Source organism: Solanum stenotomum, chromosome 11, assembly GCF_019186545.1.
Source record: "Solanum stenotomum isolate F172 chromosome 11, ASM1918654v1, whole genome shotgun sequence".
In the NCBI taxonomy this organism is placed as follows: Eukaryota; Viridiplantae; Streptophyta; class Magnoliopsida; order Solanales; family Solanaceae; genus Solanum; species Solanum stenotomum.
Genome location: NC_064292.1, coordinates 371,876 through 399,858, shown reverse-complemented (window position 1 = coordinate 399,858; position 27,983 = coordinate 371,876). Strand labels below are relative to the sequence as shown.

At 31.5% G+C, this 27,983-nt stretch overlaps 4 protein-coding genes across 4 annotated transcripts; 2 read left to right on the top strand and 2 right to left on the bottom strand.

Moving 5' to 3' along the window:
- The first annotated feature begins 2,723 nt into the window (after nt 1-2,723).
- On the top strand, nt 2,724-3,294 carry LOC125843958 (histone H4). Its single transcript, XM_049523163.1, has one exon. It carries the CDS (start codon nt 2,784-2,786, stop codon nt 3,093-3,095), a length of 312 nt encoding a protein of 103 aa, XP_049379120.1. The 5' UTR covers nt 2,724-2,783; the 3' UTR covers nt 3,096-3,294.
- A 1,220-nt stretch (nt 3,295-4,514) lies between these two features.
- LOC125844426 (probable methyltransferase TCM_000168) lies at nt 4,515-4,978 on the bottom strand. Its single transcript, XM_049523741.1, has 2 exons — nt 4,931-4,978; nt 4,515-4,856 (listed from the first exon to the last, which is right to left on the bottom strand). Exons 1-2 carry the CDS (start codon nt 4,976-4,978, stop codon nt 4,515-4,517), a joined length of 390 nt encoding a protein of 129 aa, XP_049379698.1.
- A 4,324-nt stretch (nt 4,979-9,302) lies between these two features.
- Nucleotides 9,303-14,983, bottom strand: LOC125845615 (calcium-transporting ATPase 4, endoplasmic reticulum-type-like). Its single transcript, XM_049525169.1, has 9 exons — nt 14,817-14,983; nt 13,147-14,632; nt 12,669-12,741; nt 12,452-12,573; nt 12,037-12,318; nt 11,549-11,926; nt 10,958-11,067; nt 10,193-10,421; nt 9,303-10,093 (listed from the first exon to the last, which is right to left on the bottom strand). Exons 2-9 carry the CDS (start codon nt 14,560-14,562, stop codon nt 9,518-9,520), a joined length of 3,186 nt encoding a protein of 1,061 aa, XP_049381126.1. The 5' UTR covers nt 14,563-14,632; nt 14,817-14,983; the 3' UTR covers nt 9,303-9,517.
- An 11,563-nt stretch (nt 14,984-26,546) lies between these two features.
- Nucleotides 26,547-27,416, top strand: LOC125844664 (uncharacterized). The gene has a single exon (XM_049523980.1). It carries the CDS (start codon nt 26,648-26,650, stop codon nt 27,131-27,133), a length of 486 nt encoding a protein of 161 aa, XP_049379937.1. The 5' UTR covers nt 26,547-26,647; the 3' UTR covers nt 27,134-27,416.
- Nucleotides 27,417-27,983: the final 567 nt, after the last annotated feature.

Genomic DNA, 27,983 nt, shown 5'->3' with positions numbered 1-27,983 from the left:
GTCCTCAGGGGAATTATAAAGTACTGAAGAACTTCAGCATCATTGTAACATGTAGTTCCTTTATGCACCTTTGATCTCCTCAAGAGCCACAAGAACAAACTACTTTTTGATTGATGTATGCACAATTTTGTACAATCAATGTACGCGCACAAATTTACTTGGAGCCAAATACTGTATGATCCATCAGCATTGTATCGGATTCACTATACTGTTCATTATCTCTAGGACAATTATCATGATGTTGTGTCTATATATATCATGAGTACTTCACCAACAATGTAAATTGGCCACAGTAGAACTCATTAAGAGAGTGGAAACATTAGCTAAGGATCAGAACTGAAAAGAGTACTGACTTCACTATCTGTTATAAAAGTGGAACCTATTGTACTATCTTGCAAGCAGTGACAGAGTCAGAGTCAGAATTTTCACTAAAAGGGTTCAGAAAAAGCCAAAGGAGGGGTCAACATTTACTATATATATACATACATTAAAGTGCTATACCGCGTTATATCACCTTAGCATTGGATTATCATTTGCCTCCTCATTCCGGCATCCATAATGAGACTGGAGTAAGAAATTTTAAAATAACTCAGCACTGTCAAAATAGACATATTGTTCGTAAATCAGGTCATTTGAGAAAAAGTAGAGACAACAACACAAGTGAATACAATTTACAAAAAACATGAATATCTTCAGATAATTTGAACATACACCATCATGGACCGCGTTACTTTACTTGAATTCAACTAGTGTCATGCTAAGTCTACTTAGGAACTTATTATTTAACAGTTTTATTAGCAGAATTTTTGGGAAAACCTTAAAATTCTGGACTGAAACGAAACAACATTTAGATAACAAATCATATGCATAGGCTGAACGAACAAAGGCACGCGTTTATGATCCAATGTTAGCATTTGTGTATATGATCGTAGTATGTCACATCATCTCGTTCCCTCTGCAGCAGCAGAGAGCATCTATGCACTACCTGTAGACTGGTTCAAGTGATATAATTCCCTTGTAAGAATTTAGATATTTGAAAATGGCTCTCTGTTGTAGCATTAAAATATTTTTGTTGTGGAGAACATATTAAAATGATACATTGTTGGTTAGCCGTTTGCAAAGGCACGCGTTTAATGCATCAGTGTGTGTGAGGAACCAAAGCAGATGATCCATCACAACCATGGGCAGAGCCACCTTAGGCCAAGGGTGGTTCGATACACACCCTTAGCTGGAGAATTATGTGGTGTAAAGTGTAAACATGTGAAATGTAAGGTATTATGAGTGTATATTCTATATGCTAAATACTCAGGAAATGAGTACACTCTTGAGAGAGTTGAGGGCTAAGGATTCAATCCTCTTGGGTGTCATCCTTATAGTTTAGGGGTTTGTTTTCATAATTTTAATAGAATATTTTGATGTTCAAGTAAAGATTATTGCCTATCAATTCCATTCTTATGTAACAACTTGACCCTCCAATGCCAAGCAATATGGATGAGATTGTGTGTAACAACTTGACCCTTCAAGTCACATGTTAAATTCAATTTGGGTCGTCTCCCTTTTAAAAGATACGTTGGGTTGTTACCTCGTTCAAAGTAACATGTTAAATTCAATTTAGATCGTCTCCCTTTCAAAAGACATGTTGGGTTGTCACATCACTCAAAGTGACATGTTAAGTTCAATTTAGGTCGTCTCCATTTCAAAAAACACATTGAATTGTCACCTTATTCAAAGTGACATGTTATATTCAAATGACTATTCTTAAAGACACAAGTTATGATCCTTATTATGATTAAGAGTATTTATGTAATAGTTAATTTTGACTATAAATAATGGAGAATAACTCATTAGACTTAGATTATTTTGTCCAATATCAAGCAATATGGATGAGATTGTGTATAACAACTTGACCTTTATGATTAAAACTTTTACTTGGAGTCTTGAACAAGTTTGTATAACTATTTCGGACTTGTTTTTAGATGGTTGGATTCGTCACATATTAAACCATGTCCTCAATGCATTTTTTTTTATTGGTACATCGCAATTAAAAAAATTGTCTTTACGATCATCACAAAGATAATTATACCTTGTAATGATTCAAGGTAATGATTCTCTATCACCTAAGTATAATTATAACTTGTAAATCTTAAATAAGTCGCACAAAACTTTGAAATTAGAAAATCATTTAATATATATATTTTTTAAACAAACTAGAATTAAAAAAAAAACTTGAATAGAAACAGAGGTATTCGAGACCCGGCCCAAAACCCAAGCCAATTAATTCTCCCGCTCAGTTGCTTCATCGATTTCGATCTTTCCCACCATTATTTCAAACAAAAACAAAAATAAAATAATGCCATGCTGGCAATCCTCGTCAATCATATGGCACTTCATCTTGACCGTCTAATCTTGTATTATCTGACGGTAACAATCGCTTCTTTCACCAATCACGCGGATCGAAGCAAACTCCATTAATAACAGTCCACCAGCTATAAATAAGCTCCCTCATTTTCCCCAAATCACCATCGTCTTCATCATTGTCTCTCTTATCACTCTTTGAAATTCAGAAAGCTTCCTATTTCAGGTTCGAATTTTCAACAATTGCTTAGTTTAATCATACATTTAAATTGAGATTTGATTCAACAATTTTTCTAAATCTGGATTTTTTTTCTAATTTACATGAATAATACTGTAATTTATCTGGGTTTTGTTTATATGGTTGATTTGGGTTACTAAATTGTTTTTATTTGTTGTATTGATTCAGATAAACTCAAGGTTGATTGAAAATGTCGGGCCGTGGAAAGGGAGGAAAAGGATTGGGAAAGGGAGGAGCAAAGCGTCACCGTAAGGTGCTCCGTGATAACATTCAAGGTATCACTAAGCCTGCTATTAGGCGTTTGGCTCGTAGAGGAGGAGTGAAGCGTATCAGTGGACTAATCTATGAGGAGACTCGTGGAGTTTTGAAGATCTTTTTGGAGAATGTGATTCGTGATTCTGTTACCTACACTGAGCATGCTAGGAGGAAGACGGTCACTGCTATGGATGTTGTCTATGCACTCAAGAGACAAGGAAGGACTCTGTATGGTTTTGGAGGTTGAATGGGAGTTTTTGGGTTCTGACTTTTGTTTAGTCTGCAAAAGTCTTGCTGTCAAGAAATTGTTTTGCTTTTTGCTGGGGTTAATGGGGTTCTATTCTGGTGTAATTAGTATGGTTCATGTAGGAGATGTGGTTGTAGCTTGTTTCAAAACTTCTGAAAATTAGCTTGAATTCAATGGATACTATTGGCAGATTCAGTTTATTATCTTTCTTCGACTTTTATGGTGCTGAAGATCTCTTATCTTGCTTGAGCATTGTCTTTGAACTTGTGAGATTATGTTGTGTATATTATTGATTAGTAATCATTATAAATTTAATATGATACATTGATAATTTAACTCTTAATCACTCATTGGTTTTTGAAGTGCCAATTTGGATTAGAACTTCAAAAGTAGATATCAATTAATCAAACTTTAAATATATTAACTAAAAAATTCAAAGACTAATAAGAATTCATTAATATTTGTGAGATCTAGAGTGCTAATTTCTCTTAATTTGTACTAATCTAACACTCCCTAAATCAAAACAAACCTCAGAAAGAGTGTGGAGTAACGAAGAGATCTTTATTTAAAATAAATAGTATAAACTGATCTTTTCTTTTTGTAATCTCCAAAATGAATTCTTTATCAATATGCAAATTAATTCGATGAGAAATATTTTTAAATTGAATATAATGTATTATTATTCATCCATGGCGGTAATCGCCCATTAGTTCCCCGCCAATATTACAAAAATATTCAAATTTTGGAACCTCATTAACAGCCACGTCATCGATCTTTGTCACTTTATTACATATCATCTCAACCGTAGAATATCCTCATCAACGGCCAATATTGTTTTTCCATGACTTCACAAGGATGGAAGATCTCCGATAAATAGTCCAATCTTGTCCCATTCCATTTTCATTGCGATTGAGCACCCATATCCATCAAATCCTAAATCTGTTATCATTTTGTTCAAAATGTACTACTCCCTTTGTTTAAAAAAATGATCTACTTTGACTTAGAACGGAGTTTAAGAAAATAAAAGAAATTTTTTAATCTTGTGGTTCTAAATTAAAGTCAAATGTACCAAATTCCCCTTTAATCTTGTGGCCTTAAATATGTCACGTGAAAAGTTGAAGTTAAAATGTTACAAAAAAAAACGGGGTCATTCTTTTTTAAACGAAGAGAGTATAAATTATCCTTTTAAGAGATAGCTGAGCATAACTTAAAAATGTTTGAGCAATAAAAAATAGATCCTAAGCAAATTAGTACACGTTTGATCATGTTTCATTATTACGAAAATAAAATAGAGTAGTGACGAACACAATACACTTCACACAACGTACTAGAAACAACATTTCGAAACCCCAAAGGACAACCATACTTAGAAACAACATTATTTGAAAAAAGCAAAAAGACAAGAAATTATGCACTCCATTAGAGGTTTGTCTTGCGTTTAAGAGCTATGAATAAACTTATTGCTTCACCAGAAATCAAGTCAAGATATGCATCCTCAAGTTTTTGTTCATGAAGTTGAAATAGTTTGTCCAATATTTTTGTTCCAAATTTTTCTTCAATTAGTCCTTCAGTTATAGCCCTTATGTGTACTGATGCATCTTTAGCTGTTAAACCATTGATTGGTGATGTTTCCTTTGATAGAATCTCTAGTTTTTCAATGCTAAAACTTCCATTTCTTTTAATTGCCTCTTCTACTTCAATTGGAGATGTAATATACACTGGTATATTGAATGAATCCACCTCCTCTTCCTCAATATCACCCTACAAATTATTCCGTAACCAGTCAAACACCTTCACATAAATTGACAGTAAAAAAAACACGTAACGATTCTTACCTGCTTGACCAAGTGGAGAAAACAAGATCCCAATATGTCAGCTAACATATTGTAAATAACTTTAGAATGAGGAGTTCCATTTGGACGAGCTGGAACAGTAATAAACACTAATCCACCAGGTACAACTTCTTGTGCTCTAGCATTCAAAAAACATTCCATATCTTTTTCGTATTGTTTTGAATATTCACTAATCACATCTTCTTTACTATGTGAATAATAAACTTTCCCTTTGTTCCAAGCAAGTGATTTTCTGTTTTCGACATTAATTGGAACTCTAGAAAGAAAATGGAGACCATAAGAACAGTTGACGATATGAATAGATTTGTCTGGAAAAACACGATCATAGAAAGAACCGATTGCAGCATGAGCATAATATGATTTGTCTGATGGTAGAGATGCGAAAAGGGTATTGAAATCGTTATAGGCATGATCGTTAAACAAAACTTGAATATGTTTTTTCTGAGTGTTGATTAATTTGAACATCAATTCCACTGATTCAACAATGTTTTTAACTGAAATAAATGTGTTTGGTCCGATTGAACAACCCATATCAGTTATCTGAAAGATCGATCCATTTTCGACTTGAAGTTTTTCCATCACCACTGCATGCATCAGTTGTTTCGTAGCACGAACAACACGTCTCTGTACAAACATAAAATTTATATATTTGAAAACTACATATTATTATAAATAAAATGATCAGTTATTTTCAGCACGTCAAATTGCATGTATTAAAGCAAAAATGTTCATAAGTAGCACTTTACTATACAAAGTATGTTAATTTTAAGTTGTCACACTTTGATGTCATTCATACACTTTTTCACTAAAAACCCTTCATTATTTTCGCTTGACTTTAAATCATAACTTTACTAAGATTTAAAATTATCGTTCGTTATACAAATGACCTCAAAATATACAAATGATAAAATTACGATATTTTTGTATAGTAAAAGAGAATGACTTTCGAAATTTTAACCGATAAGAAAGAAATAAACCTGATAGGCGGAATTTGTTCGATAGCTGAAAGGGCTTGCTCCACTAGCCATAGGAAATTCATGAGAACTGAAGTTAGTTCTTCCATGAGCCATTGGATATCTGAGCGGTTAAAAAAGTCGATCTTAATATTAAATTAAATGTGTGTGTGAGAAAAATGATTTTGCGATAGTCACTATTTATAGCCAAATAAGGATAACATGTCTTTCTTTTTAGGGGAAGGAGAATATAAAAAAGGAAAATATAAAAAATCTGTTTAGCCAAATAAGGATAGCATGTCTTAATGTTTATTTCTATTTATTACATCAAAGTCATTAAATTATTACCTTATTATATAAAAGTTAGTCGTACTTGGTTGGCCTAATTTTTAATTTACTTTGTTTTGTGTTTAATTATGTAAGCCCGACTTGGTTTATTATTTAATATTACACGCGGGTGTTATAATATAAATTTGATTATTATTCAAGTCTATTTCTTGTAGTTAGCCCCGTGAATACACGCGGGTGTTAAGATTATTATTTTAATTACTATTTATTTCTCTAAAGAATATGTGAAAATGCTAAAAACACCCTACAATCGATTCAATTGTTGTGTAATTAAGTGGTGTACATCGATGATTTCAGAATTTTCACTTAAGAATTTTTTTTAAAAAATATATAAATGTGAGACTAAGCCAAATACAATTCTAATGGAGGTAGTAATATAATGTCTATAGATATAAAAAGTTAATTTCAACACAAAAAACTAAAACTAACTGGAGTAATTACCGTAAAATAAAAGGTTAACCCTTTATAATGTGTCAATCTAAAATTAGAATGCTAAGTTGAGCAAAAAAAATTAGCCCTTCACAATGTATCATTCTAAAACTAGGATGCTAAGTACAAATTCCAAAAAAGAAAAAAGAATAAGAGATCTTTGTTAATCTTTCTCAATTAAGAAGAATGGTTTGATTTTTTTTAATTCCAGATTGGATCTGCGATTCAAGTAGGAATCAAATCAACATTATAAAATTATGAGAGATGATTTTAATATTTGACTCACGAGTCTTGACGGAAGAACTAAAGAAGTGATTTTGAAATTTGGAAAGATGAAGCTAGAAGTGATTTGGCCTTTGGGATTGAGAGTATTTCATATTTTTGGGATTAAATCCACAATTTCAGTTTTTTTTTTTTTGAAAATTTTTTGTGAAAGTTGATATCGTAGACCGAGCTAGTGGTTGTTTCCAAAATTAAATGAAAAAAAAATAACGTAAGCTAAATGTAAAACGTAATCCTCACAAACCTAAACACAGGGGTCCATTTGAAAGGCACTATACCATTGCGATACACTTTATTTCTCGTTTAGGGGGTTCAAATTAATATTGTACATAATATAAATGTATAAAATTTACCTTATATATACATAGACTATAATGTAATTTATTATCAAGGAGGTTCAGGCGAACCCCTCCTGCCCCTACATCTGCCATGGATTAGTGACTATAGGCAGAAATTTCACAAAGGTTTTAGAAAACTTCAATTCTTGTGTGATGCATAATTTAGAATCATATCAATTTTACGGGTCATGAAAACTACGTACTTTTTGCGTTATATTAAAACTTGCTATTGTTTATTAATTAAATATTATGAATAACAATGTGACTCTTAGGATGTGTTTGGTATGAAGGAGAATAATTTCCATGAAAAATGTTTTCTTGAAAAATAAGTTGATTTCTTACTTAGTTTCTAGTGTATAGGAAGTAAGCGAAAAAAAGTGCTTATCAAGAGCATTTATATATAAGAGAAAAAGACATAAAATCACCACTGAAGTTGTTCTAAATTTTCAAAGAAACCTTAACTTTACAACTGTCCTATTATCCCACTAAACAATTATGAATTGATATTATTATATCATTTTTTGATCAGCCCCAGATCTTAAGAAGCAAGTGTGTTCACATACCAATCATTACATGACACGTGTTAATTCAATTAAAAATATAAAAATAAATTCATTTTAAGTTTTTTCTTTACCTCTCTCTTAATTTTTGACTTATTTTAATTTTAATTTAATTTTTTTTCTTTTTCTTCACCTCCCACCCTCACCCTACCCCCCACCCCCACGTCAAGTTGAACCCCTCTCTCCTTTTTTTCTTTTCTTTTTCTTCTTCTTCTCCAATCAAATTCTTTATTTCAATGATTTTTCTATTTAAAAAAATCATACTATTTTCTAGACTTTATTGAATTATTGATAACAAAATTAATTATTTTTCTAAGAAAATTTAAAATTTTGAAGTCATTATCAATTACTCTTTTTCATAGAACTTCAAAATTAGAAATAATAATTTAAAAAAGAATCAATAAATTCCCTGAAAATTGAAAGAACTTGATTGAAATTGGATAAAAAAAAATATTTAGATGAAGTTTTAAAATTAAAGAGAGTAAAACTAATAGTAGTAAAAAAAAAAGAAAGGTGAAGTTACGGTAAAAATGGTGACATTGAAAGTGAGAAACTTCAATATGGATTTTTGAAGAAGAAAAAAGAAAGAAAGAGAAAAAATAATAAGGAAAAAAAGTTAGTAAAATAATAAGAAAATATATTTATAATAAAATACTTGAAAAATAAAATTATATTAGTTATTTTAGATTGTTCACTCTCTATGTAAGGTGAACAAAAAATGATGTAATAATATCAGTTCAAAATTGTTTAGTGGGGTAATAGAACGCCCGCATAGTTCAAGTGTCTTTTTGAAAATTCGGGATAAGTTCAGGTGTCACTTTATGTCTTTTCTCTATATGTAATCTAGCAAAAAACTACGGGGATGAGATGGAAGGGGGTGGGCCAGGGATGGTCAAGAAGTAGGGGTTGGGGATGTTAGGTTGGCGGGAAGATGCGATAAACATAAAATAAGAGAGAAAATATTTTACAAGATCCTTCCCCATTCATAATTTGATCTTTGAGTAGAGACATGGTCCATGAATTGAGACAGAGTGGTTCCCTTATCATACGCGTAAAATTGAAAGTTAACATAGTCTATAACTTGACTATAGCTTTTCCATAGTGCCTTGTAATGACTCTGAACTTCATCATCATCATACGTAGCTATGGAAGCAAACGAAATAATTAAGGTGAGTGAGTAGTACTGAATAGCCATTCACGTAAACAAAGTAACATCACATGTGCCCTCAAACAAATATACATGTTTTGAAGTCTGGTATTTTAAATGGGTGCTCTAGATTCTCAACTGTAACACCACTCGATGCACTTACTTGGTTAGGTTATGCCAGTCCAAAAATTCATCATACACACCCAAACAAGTGATTCAGCAATAGGATGCGCCAAATATAAAATTGAGAGGATCAGTATAAAAGCTATCGTCCTGTCAGATAAGGGAAAAGGAAAAAAACTTCAATATCAAAACTAATTCTATCATCAGAAAATGTCTAAATGAATCTAATTAAATCAGCAAGGTCCCCACCAACGCGACTGGGTTGGGCCAAAGAGGAAGGACCAAGAGAATAGGCTAATCAAACCCCACTTGCGGGTATGAATAACATAAGCTCTGTCAATAATGATAAGTTCCAACACATTTATGGTATTCTTGACAATGTTTTGCCTCTACTCTTCCTTCTGCTTTGTAGGACTCCTTCCACTTCTAATACCACTTGTGCACCTTCCAATCAACTTCAAAATCTCATCGATCAGTATGACGGGTAATGCAACGGCCAATACTAACAGCCACTCATTCAGGCTCAGTGGAACAATACCAAATATTTGAGCAAGGAAAGGCACGTAGAGGATCAAAAAGTGCAGCCCAAATGAGACCGACATGGCCAAAAGAAGCCATGGGTTGACCCATGGTGGCATTGACAAAAGGCTTCCATCTTCCGAAAGGGCATTAAGGGAGTTGAACATTTCAATTGCAACCAATACAGAGAGGGAAAGGGTCATGGCTTTGACCTTGCCTTCCACAAAGTAATCGCACGGGTTATCAAAACTGATCACTTCTGATCCTGCAGTGAAAGGTGAGGCGGTGAAATTGTTCCAGGTTTTGCACTGACCCCAATTAGAAAGCTGGGAATATGTGACAAGACTGTGGCCATCTTTACTTAAATCAATGCCAAGGAAAGAGTCATGAGTGAACCAGATGATAAAAACACCCACAGTTGCTACACCAACATACAACCCAATTACCTGCGTCAAGCATTTAGAAACGATGAGCATCAGGATTTCATTCTCACAAACAGAAGTAGAAAGAGGAAAATAAAATAAATAAATAAATAGAGTGCAAACCAGATAGCGAAATAAAATCCATGCACTGATCAATGAATCATCACTTCTCCTTGGTTGTTTCTTCATTATATCTTTGTCTGGTGGATTAAATCCCAATGCTGTAGCAGGGGGTCCATCAGTGACAAGGTTGACCCACAGAAGCTGAACTGGAATAAGACCTTCAGGAATGCCTAGGGCAGCAGTAAGGAAAATAGAGGCGACCTCACCAATGTTGGAGGAAATCATGTACCTACAGCAAGATAAATCATCAATGAATGCACTTCTATAGTGATGCACTATCAGTGATGGCATCATGCATTACACGGACTAAAGATATTAATTCAAAAAGTTCAATCAAGAGAACTAGATACTCCCTTTTTAAATAAATAAATACAAAGATAAAACATGGAACAGCTGTCACTAGAGTGTAGTCCAAAAGGGTGATAGCCGACTTATCCTAGTGAGTTAACTCAAGGATCTGGTCGCATGAAACTGAACAAGAAGAACTAAAGCTTAATTCAAGTTCTCCACAACTAGGAATCATACTCAGTGAAAAGCTTTTCATTGATTATATGATATCGTATCATACTCAATGAAAAGCTTTCCAATAGATTAATACACACACTAAAGTTGGTGGAATTGATTGTGGTGGTTTGCAGAAAGCTGGAAATAGCACATGGTTCAAAGGGACTATCAACCCAAAATGATAGAAATACAATAACATCCAATCAACAGTACCATCAATAGAAATCTTGCCAACTGAAGGAGATGAGGGAGAAAATAAACCTGATGAAAGCCTTCATATTGTTATAAATGGACCTGCCTTCACCCACAGCAGCTACAATTGTACTAAAATTATCATCTGCCAAAACCATGTCAGATGCTTCCTTTGCCACCTGGGAGAAAAATCAACCATAAGTAACATGACATATATACATACATGTATCTATCCATCGGATCCATTTATCCCCAAACCCATCAAAATCTTCAGGAATTGTGTATCGAAAATGACATTTCAAATTGGTACAAGAATTTGATATAATAAAAGATCCTATTGCAGCAAACTGAAGATAAGTTTCTATTTGTAAGCACATCAACCAACAGAGAAGTAGCCCAAAAGTAACATGTGCATATACAGTGATAAGTTAGCCTCAAACTGGGAGACACATCATTATACAGTCATCCAGGACAAGAGTTCAGGTGATCGCGAAAGGGTGTAGACATTGATGGGGCAGAGAGAAACTATACTTTATGCCTACCACTGTTAAATATATTATTACTGTTTGCTGTTAAATACTGCAGGGGATATATTCTCCTAGATACATGTCACCATTGATATTGCTCACAAATTCTAGTACTAGGAACATCATCTTTTACCTCAGTTCCAGCGATTCCCATTGCAATCCCAATATCAGCCAATTTTAGAGCAGGTGCATCATTGACTCCATCCCCAGTCATTGCAACCACCTCACCATCATCTTTAAGCAATCTCACTATATCTTGTTTATGCCTTGGCTCAGCTCTGGAGAATAAGAGACCTCCACTTTGCCTTATATGTGCTTTGGGGTTTGCAAGCTCCATAAATTCTTTTCCAGTTAAGCTCCTCGAACTGATATCTTCATGGCTTCCAAAGACACCTATCTCACGGCAGATAGCTTCTGCTGTATTCTTGTTATCTCCTGTAATAACCATAACTCGAATGCCAGCTTCTCTGCAATCCTCAATTGCACGACGTACCTCTTTTCTAGGAGGATCCTTTGACAACATGACAAGTATTCGTTCAATATCTTGATGCTCCCAACAGAGGAAGGTTTTAGCACAAAACTGAAACCAACAGTCAAGAGAAAGCAAGTTAACTAACTTACCCTTATCCCAGCCAAGCCAACAAATATGAGTTTACTCTCAATGGAAGGGTAATTAGCAGGATTGAGTAAAAGCTGATGAGCTGGATGGTCTTCATCACCATTATAGGTTGCGAATTCCTGTAGATCCTCCTTGTATGCAAAACCAAGGACACGTAATGCTTTCGAGGACATTTCATGAAGGCTTTGCATTATATGATTCCTGGAAGAACTATCCAACTCAACAACAGAACCGTCTTGCAGTTGCACATAGGAGCTTCTTTCCAACAGATTTTCAACCGCACCCTGAAAATGAAGCAACATATGAATCAAAAATATAAATGTTATTGATGCATTGAGCTTCAAAAGTGTCAAGAACAATTAAACGGTGTAGGAAATCCGAAATGAATTAGAAAATCCAAGGAAATAAAGAGTCCACCTTCACAAGTAATGACTTTCTTCCAGAGGTGGAAGATGTTATGACACCCATGGATTTCCTATCACGATCAAATTCAAGAGTACCAATACGCTTTTCAATTTTGTTCCATGTGTAAGAGCAACCTACAATCAGCTAATTGAAGTTAGGCCACATTGCATTGTAAACGAAGACCCATTGTGTACATAATAGCAATAATAGAACAGGAACCACAACTTACGGAGGCCATCTTTGGCACTTGAAGAGGATATGGAGCTGACTCCGTCAGGAAGTCCCATTTTCTCGACCAGAACCTTAAATCAAATCAAGAAACTCTAAATAAGTCACAGAAAAGCTTTAAGAAAGATAAAAAAGTTTTTGAAGCATATAACTATATTAAGCAATGTAGATCAGGGATAATTTACTTAATTCATTTTTATGTTTGTGTTGGGAAGGGAGAGGGTGGTGTGCAACATAAATTAAGTAGAGATGGATACTAAATAATATTAAGGTCAGAAATCTAATGTTCAGTAAAAGATATTGATAAATCACAAATCCACATTCCAGACAAGGATAAATGACCATATCTATCTCATAAATAAAGTTTAGAGTAACTGAATACTAGTCTAGCATAATACACTCTCATAGTGGATAGAGAGCACAGATACTAATATGGTAAGAGTAAGAGAAGCAATCCAATTCAAATATAAAATCAGTACCTTTAGTGCTGCTTCAGTGGGCAGTCCGCTGGCAACATAGTGCTGACCAGATTTTTCAACTCCAGAATCATTGCAGACAGCAGCAATTTTTGCTATCATTTCTAGGTTAGAGTCCATACGACCCATTGGCCAATCTTGTATCTTTCCATCAAAGGGATCATATGAGGTCCCTTCAACATTGAATGATCGCACTGTGTTAGCCTTGGCACCCATAGCAACAAGCTTGGAAACAGCCATCTGATTAGTAGTCAATGTTCCTGTTTTGTCTGAGCAAATAACAGTTGTACAACCAAGAGTTTCTACACTAGGCAATTTTCGAACAAGTGCATTCTTAGCAGCCATCTTCCGTGTGCCAAGTGCCAAACAAGTTGTAATAACTGCTGGCAGACCTTCTGGAATGGCAGCAACAGCCAGTGCCACTGCAATTTCAAAATAATAAGTGCACTTCTCAAATGAAAACTTGAAATTCCTGGGCCACCCATCAACAATCTCCCAAGTGAGGAAATATTTGACGTTGATCAGCCAAACCAAAGCACAGATGATACCAATTATGACAGTCAAAGCTTCTCCAAACTCATTTAGCTTTTTCTTCAACGGAGTATCTTCCTCTTCTTGTGCTGCTTCATGAATCTGTGAGTGCACCTTCCCTATCTCGGTATCCATCCCTATTTGAGTTACCAAACAAATACAATTTCCATTCACCACAGTCGTTCCAGCAAACACCATACATTTCTTCCCTTGGATATCAACATCCTCCGCTACAGCTTTAGTGGTCTTACTAACTGCCTCACTCTCACCAGTCAGTGATCCCTGTTCAAGCCGGAGAGTCGAACTGATCAAACGCAGAACCCTCATATCAGCTGGTACTTTATCTCCAACTTTCAACTCAACAATATCCCCAGGTACAAGCTCTTTAGCAGGCAAACTAGAAATTCTTTTACCGTCACGTATAACACATGCAGTCTCTGACTGAATTTCCTTCAATGCCTCCAAGGCCTTTTCGGCATTACTCTCTTGCCACACACCAACTGCAGCATTGACAATTAAGATCAAGAAAATCACTAAAGGCTCCACGAAAGCCGTGATCTCCTTCTCACCACCTTCCTCTCCATCTAACCAAGCCAAAACAAACGAAATCACCGCGGCACCAAGCAAAATCCTAACTAACGTATCATTAAACTGATCTAAAATCAACTTCAAAATCGACTGCCCTTCATGCTTCTCCAATTCATTAAAACCATAGATCTGCCTCCTTTTAACAACCTCATCCTCAGACAATCCATAATCTCTTTTCACCTCAAACTTCTCCTCACACTCCTTCACATCTTTCGACCACACCGGAAACACTTCCTTATCCGACACACTCTTACCACCTAAATTCTCCCTTTTCCCATAATTTTCACCTCCTTTCCCCATTTATAACCTCCAGAATCTACCAAATCTAATAAATAACCAGTCAAAATCTCCTAATACGATAAAAATTCTCCTGAAATGCAGTCAAAATCGAAAATCAGAAACAAAAACTCACGATCAAATGAATTTCACTGTTTCAAAGCTCAAAATAGGTCAAAAATCTAAGATCTACAACAATCGGAACTACACCAGAAGCTTCTAGATTTAAAAAACACAAATACATAATCAAAATAAATGATTAAGGAAGCCGAATTTACCAGAAAAGTGGAGATTCGTTCGTCGTGTTGGAGAAGAAGAATACGAGAGAATGAAAGTTATTCGTCTGCACCGGAACTTTGGATAGTTATTGTGCGCCTCTCCCTCTATCTCTCGGGAAACTGTAGAGTGAGAGAATCGAAAAATAAAGAGATCTCTGCCTCTTTATTACTTTAACCAAATAACAGAAATTAATTATAAATAGAATAATCGGAAGAAGGTGAAAAAAAGGAGAGGCTTATAGATCGGGCTTCTGCGTACTTTCTCACTTTTAATGGACTCTCTATTATTCTAATTCTTATTTCAAACTTTTCTTTTTCTTCAGCTTTTTGATATTTACAAGATAAATGGTCTAGAAAGCTCCATCGTTTTGTAAATTGACTGTTTTGCCCTTTTTGATATTATAATTATTTAAAAGCAAAAATAATTCAGAAATATTTATTTATTAACATGGCAATATTTTGGAGAATTATTGTAACAATATACCCAATGTATTTTTACAAGTGGAATTTGAGGAAGGTGAGCTGTATTGTTTGAGAAAGACTTTCGATTTAAGAAAATCATTTTGCAGAAAATGATTTGAAGTAAATGCAAGAGTTAAAAAATATTATAAAAAGTATCAACAATATAAATATTAAAAATAATCACAATATTTGAAGTTTAAGATAACGTTTTAACATACTGGTAATAACACGATAGAGAAGTATATTGATACTTCATATTAAATTCACACAACATGTTTGTTCTTATGATTTAATAACATTTAATATTGAGATTTATACGACTTGTATAATATAATTCATTGCTTTATTACACATTTTTAATGATCTCAACAAATTAATTGCTTAATTGCATATAATTTTGCCTTTTGAATTATCTTCCAATAAAAAGGGGAAAATGATTAATCCATCATTTTTCAAGTGTTCAAGGGTTATTTTTGTCATTTCGAGTAATTTGGTAGGCAGGGCATTATCTTATATTAACCCATAAATGCTTCGACCCGTTACGGAATCGATTTAGGGAGAAGTGGGTTTGCCTACATTGCTCGACCAATAAGAATTCGCCACGTATTAAGCATTTAGAAATCTCCTGCGGTATACGGCTTCTAAGATGACGTGTCAAGTTTCTATTGGATGCTGATATCTGGATGGAATTGTGGTAGGACAGTGGATCAACTACTCTAGGTTTAAGTTAATCTTTTTTAGAATTAATCTTAATTAATCATATTTAATGAAAAGAGAAATTTCTAGGTGCTTACCTTGTGCTAAAGAAAAGGGTTTAGAATAATACAAAGAGTGATGCATAGGGATACAGCATATTCCCTTCTTTGTATACTTTTACTAGGTGTATTTTATAATATTATTACTTTATTTTATTTTGAATCTATGGTAGGTCTCCTTTGTTTTAGGAAGTTTATATAATGCTTATTCATTAATAATTAAAATGGGGAGAAATAAAATTTACTTGTAAATTCGTAAGAGTGATTGAGTTGGTTGAGCAGGTAATCTCCTAAATAAGGGATTTTAGGTTTGAAATTCTACGTGTTTTCTTGATCGAGCTCGTCACACAAAACTTACCTACTATGATTTGCATATCTGTGTGATTTGCGGGCTATTACATTGAATCAAGCTTTACCTTAGCTTGTATGCACTCAAAGAATGACATATATGGATTCCCTTATCAGTATTACTTTTTTTGTAAGATCATTTAAATTTCGGATAAGAGTAATTATTTGGTATACTAAATTGTTACCAAAGGTTGGGGTGGGATCAAGTTTGAAATCTGCATGTTTTTCTGGTTGAGTTACCGCACTAAATTTTTCAAATATGATTTATCTATCTTGTCTAGCGAGCTATTACATTGAAACGAGTTGTACCTTATATGCACCCGAAAAATGACGTTTTACTATTAGGTCATTTAAATTTTGGATACATTAATTATATGGTATACTAAATTATTACCAAATGAGGGTTTTAAGTTCAAAATTTTACGTATTTTTCAATCAAGTTCGTCATATAAAATTTTCTTAAATATGATTTACCTATTTTATATAATTTATGGATTATTATATTAAATAAGATTTACCTTGTCTTGTATGCACCCGAAAAATAATAATTGTGGGTCCCTTATCAACGATAATCATTTTTTACGGTTAGACCATTTAAATTTTGAACAAGAGTAATTATATGGTATACGAAAGTGTTGTTAGTAATTTGTTGGATCCAACTAATTACACTAATCTATGCCGCTATGGTTTTGATTATCTATCAATAATATAGTCATACAATATCGGATTAATGCAATTACTTACTGTTGACTTTTGATTAACAAATGTTTGAATTCATAATCAAAATTAAATGATTCAACTCTCGAAATTGAAATAATGTCACATAAATTGGAATGATATGAGTATTAATAAAAAATTCAGTATACCTCAATTTACATATGTGACGATATTTAATTTAACGTGAGTTTAAAAGGGAAAAAAATAAATTTGTGCTCTACAATAATTATAGATTGTTGTGCAGTTAAACATTATCTTCTTTAAGGTTAAAATGAAAATTTTAATGTTAAATTAATTACACATATAAAAGTAAGATAGCTTTTTAAAAATAGAGTAAAAGAAAAGTATAACGATAAGTTGGAGATATGGAGACAGACCTTAGAGTCTAAAGGATTCAAGTTGAGCAGGACTAAGACAAAGTACTTTGAGTTCAAGTTCAATTAATGTTGTAACTCATGAGGTGGATGTGTACGTGAGGATTGATACACAAGTCATCTCCAAGAGAGGTAATTTCAAGTATCTAGGACAATCAAATTATCTAAGCTAATGTGGAGATTGAAGATGATGTTACACGTCATATTAGAGCAAGGGTGGATGAACTGAAGGCTCACTTTCAGTGTCTTGTGTGGTAAAAATGTGTCACCAAGTCTTTAAAGGTATGTTTATAAAGCGGTTGTTAGACCAACTGCGTTGTATGAGGATAAATGTCAGCACGTCAAGAACTCACATATCAAAAGATGAAAGTAGCAAAAATATAAATGTTGAGATGGATGTATCGATATAATAGTTAAGATAGGATTAGGAATGAAAATATCTAGCTAGAATAAGGTAGAACTGATCTTCGTGGTGAACAAAATGCAAGAGGCGTGGCTAAGATAGTTATATGTGAAGAGGAGATGTGCATGCATATGCATTATGCCCCAATGAGAAGATTTTGTTATACCCCATCAGACTTTATAACAAGTACTCTTATGCTACCCTATTCTTTGATTTTGTTCTTATATTTATTGTTTTACCTTAATCTTGTCTTGCTTTGTTATTGTATTATTTGTTATTGTTGTTCTTTTCTCTATTATTTTATATATGATTTTTAATTATTGTATTTTTTTTCTTACTATTTTGGATATGCAATTACTTGAGTCGAGGATCTATCTGAAATAAATTCTCTATTTTCATAAGTCAGGAACAAGAGTACATACATATCACAGTCGTTAAACCCTACATAAATTTTACTGATTATGTTATTATTATTGTAGACTAAAAGAAGAATATGACATATAAATTTAACAGGAACAAATATACATTAGATAATAAAGTTATGTAAAATTACATTAGATTAATCCACATGGTCTTTTAAAGATTTTTTTTATTACGTTAGGAATTCAAGAAAAGAGAGTAAAAGAATTGGAAGTGCATCTAGATTAGAAAATTTCAACTATACTATATTGTAAGTTGGTAAAATATGAATAATTGAGCTACTCAATTATTATATCAACTAGAGAAAACATATTAGGGGTCCATTGTACATCTAGATCGTACAGATACTGAAACAAGCACAAGACAAATTAATAATTTATTGAAGTTCGAAATTCATATTGTCCTCTATGAAAAATTATAAAAGAGAGGGTATTTTTGGTACAGTAGTATAAACAAAGAAGTATCCATGGAGTACACAGTACAGCTCATAAGATCATTGCTTCAAGTTGTATAAATTACATTTATTTGCCCCGTGAATTATAATTAACCTAATTACTTTGTAAAAAATTAATTAAAATAGCTAAACACATGAAGAATAATTCTTCGTAATAGAAAATTAAAGTTTTGAAATATTATTTTGAGTAAAATCTTCTTTCTTTGAAAAAAATGAATTTTGTTTGTACAAAAATAATAACATATTCGAGATAATCAAGTGGGGTCTAAAAAAGGTAAAGTATACATAAACCTTATCTTTACCTCGTAAAAATAGAAAAATTATTTCTGATAAACCCTTCCTCTAAGCAAACACTTTTGTAAAGAATGAGAGCATATACTTAGTGGGTCATTTTGGAATAAGATTGTCAAAAAGTGTATAAATTAATGCTACAAACCTAAGTTGACATTGACAATAATGTGCCAAACAAAAACAAGAGAAGAATCTTTAACTCCAACATATTATTATGTTTTACTTATTTTAATATGACGGGGATGTGATGGTGATTTGTTAATTATCTATGATATTGTCAATATATTTATGAAATACAATCTACAAGTGGTGGAGTATATATTTGTGTACTTGTTATAAAGTCTGATGAAAGATGATGCAAGTAAATTCCTGGAAAATTAAAAGTAGTTGATTATTCAAATGATCGTTTACTAATGATAAGTTATATAATAAATGTTTTCTCTTTATTTTCTCGTAGAAAAAGTCTTTTTTTCCCTATAGATATCATACCAGAATTTCTGGTGAAGTGAAATTGACTCTATTTTTGGATTTCTCAACTTCTTAATTGATAAATTTTTTGAAAGAAAATTTCAAAAATAATTGTAGTTTGAACTTAATTAGAGATCTATAGCTATAATTTTCTTGATTACAACTCATTGCTACATGTTAGAACCAAATATATTTTTGAACCACCAAAGAAGTGGCATTTGATAATTGTGACTTTTTATCGTATGCTTTTGGCCCATTACACTTTTCAGAATTTCTCATCTTACTCGAAAATGACTCAACCATGAGTCCCAAAAAGCTTATTTGGCTGTTCTTCACAAGTGAATATAATCAATTAGTTTTTATTTTTCTGTTGCCTTTTTGTTTGTAATACTAAAATAGTTTTCGAAGCTTTGGTGCTGCAGTTTTTATTAGTTTAATAATCATTCAGTATTCAAAATTTATTAGTCCCACTAATTTAAATTCGCATACATAGATATTATTTCTATTTTCGTAGGATTGAAAGACTGTTTTTGATAAACCATAGAATATATATAATTTTATTTCTATTTTTATGGAATCGAAAGATTATTTTTGAAAAATCACTGACTCATCAATAAACGTTTGCAAAAGGATTAATAAGTCTTAAATAAGAAGCAATGCCTTGAGTACTAAATTTACTGGCTTTCGAATATTCATTATTGTATTTGTTAGCTGTATGAATACTTCCTTTCCTTAAGTGAATTATTTTATGGAATATTTTTATGACCTATATAATTAGTCAATTTTCCAAATTATGTTTAACTATAATATAGAGATGTTTGGCAACGTATTTGATGAAATAGGCAAGTTGAAAATTTCCTCTACGATGAAATAACTTGTTATAATAACAGTCATGACAATTTTGATGTGGACATCTAACCAAATTAAATACGTGACACTATGGGCAAGTTTGACATGAAGGAATTATTTTTTTACAAAAAATAAGTGAGTTTTCGGTCATAATTAAAGAGGTACTTATTACATTTTTCTATAAATTGGGCTAGTTTTGTAACAACAAAAGCATGATTGACCTAACTTTAAACAATGGGCAAAATGGATCATTTAATAAACCCCATAGACAATTTAATTTTAGACCTATTCCTATTTTAATATGTAAGTTTATATCAGTCAAGACATCTAATCAGAATAATAGTTTCTTATAAGATAAAATAATCAGAATTTAATAATCTATTATGAATTATTAAATTGGATGTAAATGCAGACTTGAAGTAGTTAAAATCATTGCTAAGTAATAATATCTTGGAATGTGAAAAGCAAAATGACTAGTTGATATGCTTGCTTATCTTTAAAAATTATTTTAATGATAGTGATGAGTGATTATGTCACTATCTTAATTACTACGCTCCTTGTAATTATCTTGAGATCTTATTAGTTAAAACTTAATTATTATTGAAATTTCAGCGAAACAATTAATTATTAAATACTAATTGATAAAAATTGCATGGAGTAATAAAGAAAAGGAAAAGAATTGCATAATCAGAGTTTGGTGCTTATTGCATGAGAGATAACTACGTACATATTAGGGTGTTCGGATTAGATTTCTTAAGTTTGGTTTTAAATTTTCGATTTTGACTTTTGAGCATTTAAGACGTACAATAACAATGAAAACACTAATTCACATAACAGTTTGCTCCTTAGAATGTATAACTTTCTGTTGTTAATCAAGATTGAGTCTTGAGGTCACCTTACTGCTCATGCCATGCAATACCATATTAGACTCAATACTATAATGGGTAGGACAACGGAATATTAATCTATTGACCTTTGAAATTAGACTTATTAGCATTACACGTATGATATGAGCAAGGCTAAATAGGACATAAGTAAATGGGATTTTCAAATCCAAACATCCCTAATACTAAATCTGATATGCAATTCGAAATTCATAAATTTTTCAAAAATAAAATCCAAAACCCAATTCTTAATAAACTTGGCAGACTTGCTTGTCCTTGAGAAGACAAGTTAAAAGATGCTTCAAGAATCTCTATCTCATCTCACTCCACTTTAGTCACGTTTGAAGTTTTAATAAAGTCATTCTGGTAATAAGAAAGTACTCTATTCATAGTAATAGTTCAAAATATCATATATGATCTAGTACACATTCGTCCTACATGGCACGAGGTATTCAAAAGCTAAATAATGCAAGTTCCAAATCATGACATTGGAAGTATTCATGACGTTAAAGTTTCACTTGCCTTATTCATAATAGAAGTTATGAAAATTCAAAGGAGAATTTTTATAACTTCTATTATGAATGTTTGAAGTTTTACTCGAAATGGATAAAGTTACAATTTCCCCCTTAAACTATCGGGTACAAATTAAATGACGACCCCAAAAACGACTTGGGGGTGGGGCAAAAGGTGTCATTACACTAGTAGATTTGATTTGGGCTTTTGCATTAAGTGGGCTACAATAATAGATTCTAAGAGTCAAAGCCTATTTTTGTGGACCATTCACGTCCTTTCCTCCCTTTGTGGTCAAAAGCCACACTCTAAAAAGGGCAAAACAACAACAAGAAGAAGAAGAAAGGTAGAAAAAGTAGTTCAAGTTGGAGCACTTCTTGTTTTAAAGATTTGGAATTGGTGTCCTTTGTTCTTTGCTTTGCAGCCGTTCAAATATATAATTATTTGAGGAGAGTATATAAGTGGTCATCGTGGTAAAATAATCACAATTGGATGACCACGTAAAATTAAAAGACATATTATAGTCAAAATGTAGCGTGTGTGTAGATATATACAATATACACTTCGTATACATGTATACATAGTGTGTATATATGTAGATATACTTTTCATATATAATAGTGCTATTTTCGTTTAGATTTATGAAAATCAACGACACTTTTGCTTCATTACGAGATGTAGTAATATTTGGCTTCAAAACATAGCGACATATACTATATCCGTGTGAATAATAATAATAAAATACGTTATATTCACACGCATAATAAATATATAATATCTTTACCTAACTAAAATCATGTGAATGTAGATAAGATCAATTTACATACACTTTATAAATTATAATCATCACTAAACCGCCCGCCACACATACATGATACGACGTACATGCATACAACATATATACACTTTAAATATACGACAGACGATCGATGAAATGTGTGCGGCCCATACATGTAGCATGGAACGATTGACTTTCCGTCTTATCTCGATATTCAAAAGACATAATACATAAATATGACCCTTAACGTGGTGTCAGCTGACAACTATGACCTTTAACTTTGGATGTGCACAAGTAGACACTTAAACTTGTATAAAATTGAACAAATAGACACATTTATCCTACATGGCACCCTACATGACAATTTCTGTCCTACGTGACGTCCTATGTGTATTATGCCATGTAGGACAAGTGTGTCTATTTGTTTAATTTTATACGAATTTAAGTGTTTACTTGTGCACATCCAAAGTTAAAGGTCATAGTTGCCAGCTGACGCTAAGTTAAGGATCATGTTTATGTATTATGCCTATTCAGAATGACTTTGTTTGGCTTTCAATTTCTTTGTTGTTCTATAGTTTATAATGGTGGTAGAAGCATTGGATATAGACGTAAAGTGAAATAATATCTATGAAGTATTTATTTATTTATTTATTATTGAAGTAGAAAGGCCATATATTGTGGTACAGTAAAAAAGTGGCCAAAATTTAATACAATTGCCATGCCAACATAAATAAAAAAGCTCTTTGTGGAGGGCCATGCCATGCAACTTTCTCTAACTTCTCCAACTTCCATCAACATGAATGATCTAAGCCAAAACCACGTTGTTGTTTTTTAAAAATATTATTAATAATGTGAATCGAAATTACCTGAATGCGTTTTACTCATAAATCTCATTCGCTGAATGCGTTTTATGCCTTTCATTTTCAGTTCTTTCTATTTAGGTATCTGAGAAAGAGTTTTTCAAGTTTTCAATATGACGTTTTTTTAAAAGATAAAATTTGTCTTTTCTTGATATTATAAAAGTAATAAATGAAATAAATAAATAAATTTTAAAAATAGTGGACAAATAAAAATAAATGGAAGGGGTAATATAATAATTTCAAAATTAAAAAAGAAGACACAAAATTTTACTCATAAATCGCATTCGCTGAATCCGTTTTATGCCTTTCATTCTTATCTCTTTCTATTTAGGTATCTAAGAAGAGTTTTTATCAAGTTTTCAACGACATGATTTTTTTTAAAAGATAAAATATTTATCTTTTCTTGATATTATAAAAGTATTAAATGAAATAAATAAATAAATTTTAAAAATAGTGGATAAATAAAATTAAACGGAAGGACTAATATAGTAATTTCAACAATAAATAAGAAGACACAAAATTTTACTCATAAATCGCATTCGCTGAATGCGATTTATGCCTTTCATTCTCTGCTCTTTCTATTTAGGTATATGAGAAGAAGTTTTTCAAGTTTTCAATGACATGACCTTTTTTTAAAAGATAAAATATTTATCTTTTCTTAATATTATAAAAGTAATAAATGAAATAAATGAATATATTTTAAAAATAGTGGACAAATAAAATTAAACGGAAGGGGTAATGTAGTAATGTCAACAATAAATAAGAAGACACAAAATTTACTCATAAATCGCATTCGCTTAATGCATTTTATGCCTTTCATTCTCAGCTCTTTCTATTTTGGTATCTAAAAAGGGTTTTTTCAAGTTTTAAACAACATGACGTTTTTTTAAAAGATAAAATATTTATATTTTATTGATATTATGAAAGTAATAAATGAAATAAATAAAAATATTTTAAAAATAGTGGACAAATAAAATTAAACAAAAGGGGTAATATAGTAATTTCAACAATAAATAAGAAGACACAAAATTTTACTCATAAATCACTTTCTATGAATGTGTTTTATGCCTTTCATTCTCAGCTCTTTCTGTTAGGTATCTGAGAAGGGATTTTCATGTTTTTGACGACATGACATTTTTTTTTTAAAAATAAAATATTTATTCTTTCTTGATATTATAAAAGTAATAAATGAAATAAATAAATAAATATATTTTAAAAATAGTACACAAATAAAATTAAACAAAAGATGTAATATAGTAATTTCAACAATAAATAAGAATATAAGAATTTTACTCGTAAAGTTTAATTAATTTCGTGGTGAATTATAAAAATGGCAACTCGACAAACTCTAGTATTAGGTTTCTTGAGTCCCTTTAGATGGTCGAAAAGAGAATTTACTTTAATAAATGAATATTAATGTTATATTTGACTTTTCAGACGTGCTCCCTCCATTCTTTTGAGTGTTGCACTTTTTCAAAAGTTATTTTCTCTAATTTTTAAAATTAAATTAAATTATATTAATTTAATATTTTAAATTTTAAATTTAAATATATAAAAATTATACAAAAAATATGATAAATTACATTTACACCGTAAAATATTAATAAAAATTCTTATAATTTGATTTTAAAAAAATTATAACAATTAAAACGGAACGGAGAGAGTAGGGATGAACGTATAATTTCCGCTTAGAGATCACATGGTCATTAGTCATTACTACTATAATTGTATATTTGATCCTTCAATTATTTTACTATGGGTGGTTTATTAGTCAATTATACTATTAATAATAGGTGAAATAATCTTTAAAATGAAATTATCATCTATTTCATTATTGATATCCACATTGATTTGTTCTTTCCGTCCTTAATTAATATTTTTACCGATTGTTATTTATATATTTCAAAAAAGGAAAAGGATAAAAGATATAAAAGCAATGACAAAATATGAATAAGTTGCCTCAAGAATATAGTGCCATGAAATTTCTATCATATCAATTTTAACGACAATATAACTATCTATATATTTTAGAAAAAATACTATAATATAAAAACATGATAACATAAAGTATAAATATCATCACTAATAATAAAAACATAATTTATTGCAAAATATTTTTAAAATAATAAAAATTTAACATTAGAATAGTCTTATTAATCTACGTCTTTCATTTACGTCTCAAAATATTTTTAGTACAACTCATCTTAAAACTTGACCCAAAAAACGTAATTAAAAACATTGTCTAGAATCATTCGGAGTTTGTTGCTTTGAAATTTTTGTCCAAATTCTAGATGACATTTGACATTACACTTTATCCACTCATTAACTAAGCTTTAGAAAAATGGCAATATACCACTTAAAACATTTGACTATAAAAGGCACATAATACGACAACTTCTGGATGTTTTTTCTAATAAATAAAAATGACTATAAATTTTTTTATTTTTTTTTAAAAAAAAAGTACAACAAATTCAGTTCTCACATATTTCTTATTTTGTTTGAGATTTGATACATTTGCAAAAATAAATTAAAGAGTTGGAAAAGCAATGAATAAAATAGTTATGGTGAAGAAGGAGAAAGAATCATGATAAATTAGAAAATATAGTAATAACTTAATTATGATAGGTGAATATATTTTGATACAAGCATCACCAAATACACATATAATATAAATCTTTTTCCTTAAATTACATAATATATTTATAACTTAATTATGATAAAGTGAATATATTTTGATACAAGCTTCACTAAATACACATATAATATAAATTTATTTCCTTAAATTACATAATATATTTCTAACTTAATTATGATATAGGGTGAATATATTTTGATACAAGCATCACCAACTACACATAATATAAATATTTTCCCTTAAATTACACAATATATTTATAACTTAATTATGATAAGGTGAATATAATTTGATTCAAGCATCACCAAATACACATATAAGATAAATATATTTCCTTAAATTATTCTATCTTGTCTTTAAGTAAAGAATTATTTGGACAAATCTCTTCCACACACACAATTAACCCAAATGATGCCAAATTATTGCGCCCCCCCCCCCCCCCCCCTATTACTACACCATTTTTCTTACACTCCAAAATGCATAAATTGTACCATATATAACTCAACCCCTCCTTCTCCATGCCACTAAAAAACTTCTCTTCAAAAATAAGCTTTCTTTTCCATCCCTATATATATAAACAATACTCTTAATTAATTCCAAACGTCGATAGGAAAAATAAAAAAATGGCCTCCGCATGCATATCGAATTGCGTGAACGACGCTCGTGCTCCGGTCCGGGCCACTTACGTAAACTTGTACAAGTGGCCCGAATCGGATGCCGAATTTATAAGGTCGGTTAGCTCAAAAAATCATGATCATGGTCATGGTCGTGGTCGTGGTCCTGGTCGTGATACTGGTCCGAAAGTGGTGGATAGTATTTCGTGTAGGCAATTATATTTGAGGAGCTATACTTTTTCAAGGGAAGATCAAGTAAATTTGAGTGACGAGAAGAAATCTCATGTAAAATGTTATGGTAAAAGAAAGAGGAATTTGCCTCGTCGAAATGACGGTGGCGATGGTGGTGGTGATGGTAGTGGTGGTGGCCGGAGGCGGAGTACAAGAAGGAAGTGTAAAGGGCTTAGCAAGGCTAAGGAGTTATCTTGCGCGGCGTTGGCTTCGATTTTTCGGAGGTTACTATCTTGTACTACTAAGGTCGATGTGATTGGTTAATTGACAGGTTAATTTTTTCATATAATTATTCAATTAATAATAATTATCTCAGATAATTTTTTCAACAACAAAAAAGTGATTTCATGAGATAATTACTATTGATGGTGTGAATTTATGAGAAATCAAACTTGTTAATTGATTCTAAATTATATTTACTTTTAAGATCACATACAATTTTAATTTCCTTTCTATTTTCATCTTCTTTTTGTATACTTTGTCTTGAGTTTTGTTTAAACATTATCTTGTTCGAATATTTGAAATTAATGTATGTATTGTAACTTTACAAGAATGACATATTCGGATTATACGGTTCAGTGTTCACCGATCATGGAGGATATATTTGCTTAGTAAAATTAAATTCTTTGAATTTATGAAAATGATTGTACTCCCTCCGTTCTATTTTAATTGATCATTTTTTTTTCCGCATAATGCTTAAGAAGTCACAAATAAGAATTTCACAAACAAATGTGAACACTAAAAAAAAATTAATTGCGAGAGTAATATAAGAAAAATTTTAATTAATACTTTTTTGATTTAGTAAGGTGGACAATTAATACGGACGGAGAAGTATATATATAAAAGGTTTTTGACACTAGTTATATTAACAGTTAATTAATCTGTCTTTGACATCTTTTTCCATGGAAATTAGTGAAATATATCCTTTCTTGTCAAAATAGAGTGACACCTATCTCTATACATTAGTAAAATATTTTTCTTAAATGCAAAATATTCAACGTTTTAATGTAAAAATTGATTTTATATTGACAAAAGGCCACAACAATCAAATTAAAAAAGTGTTTATCGCGGTTTAGATCTTCTATATTTGCAAACTATTATATTAGAGCGAAAT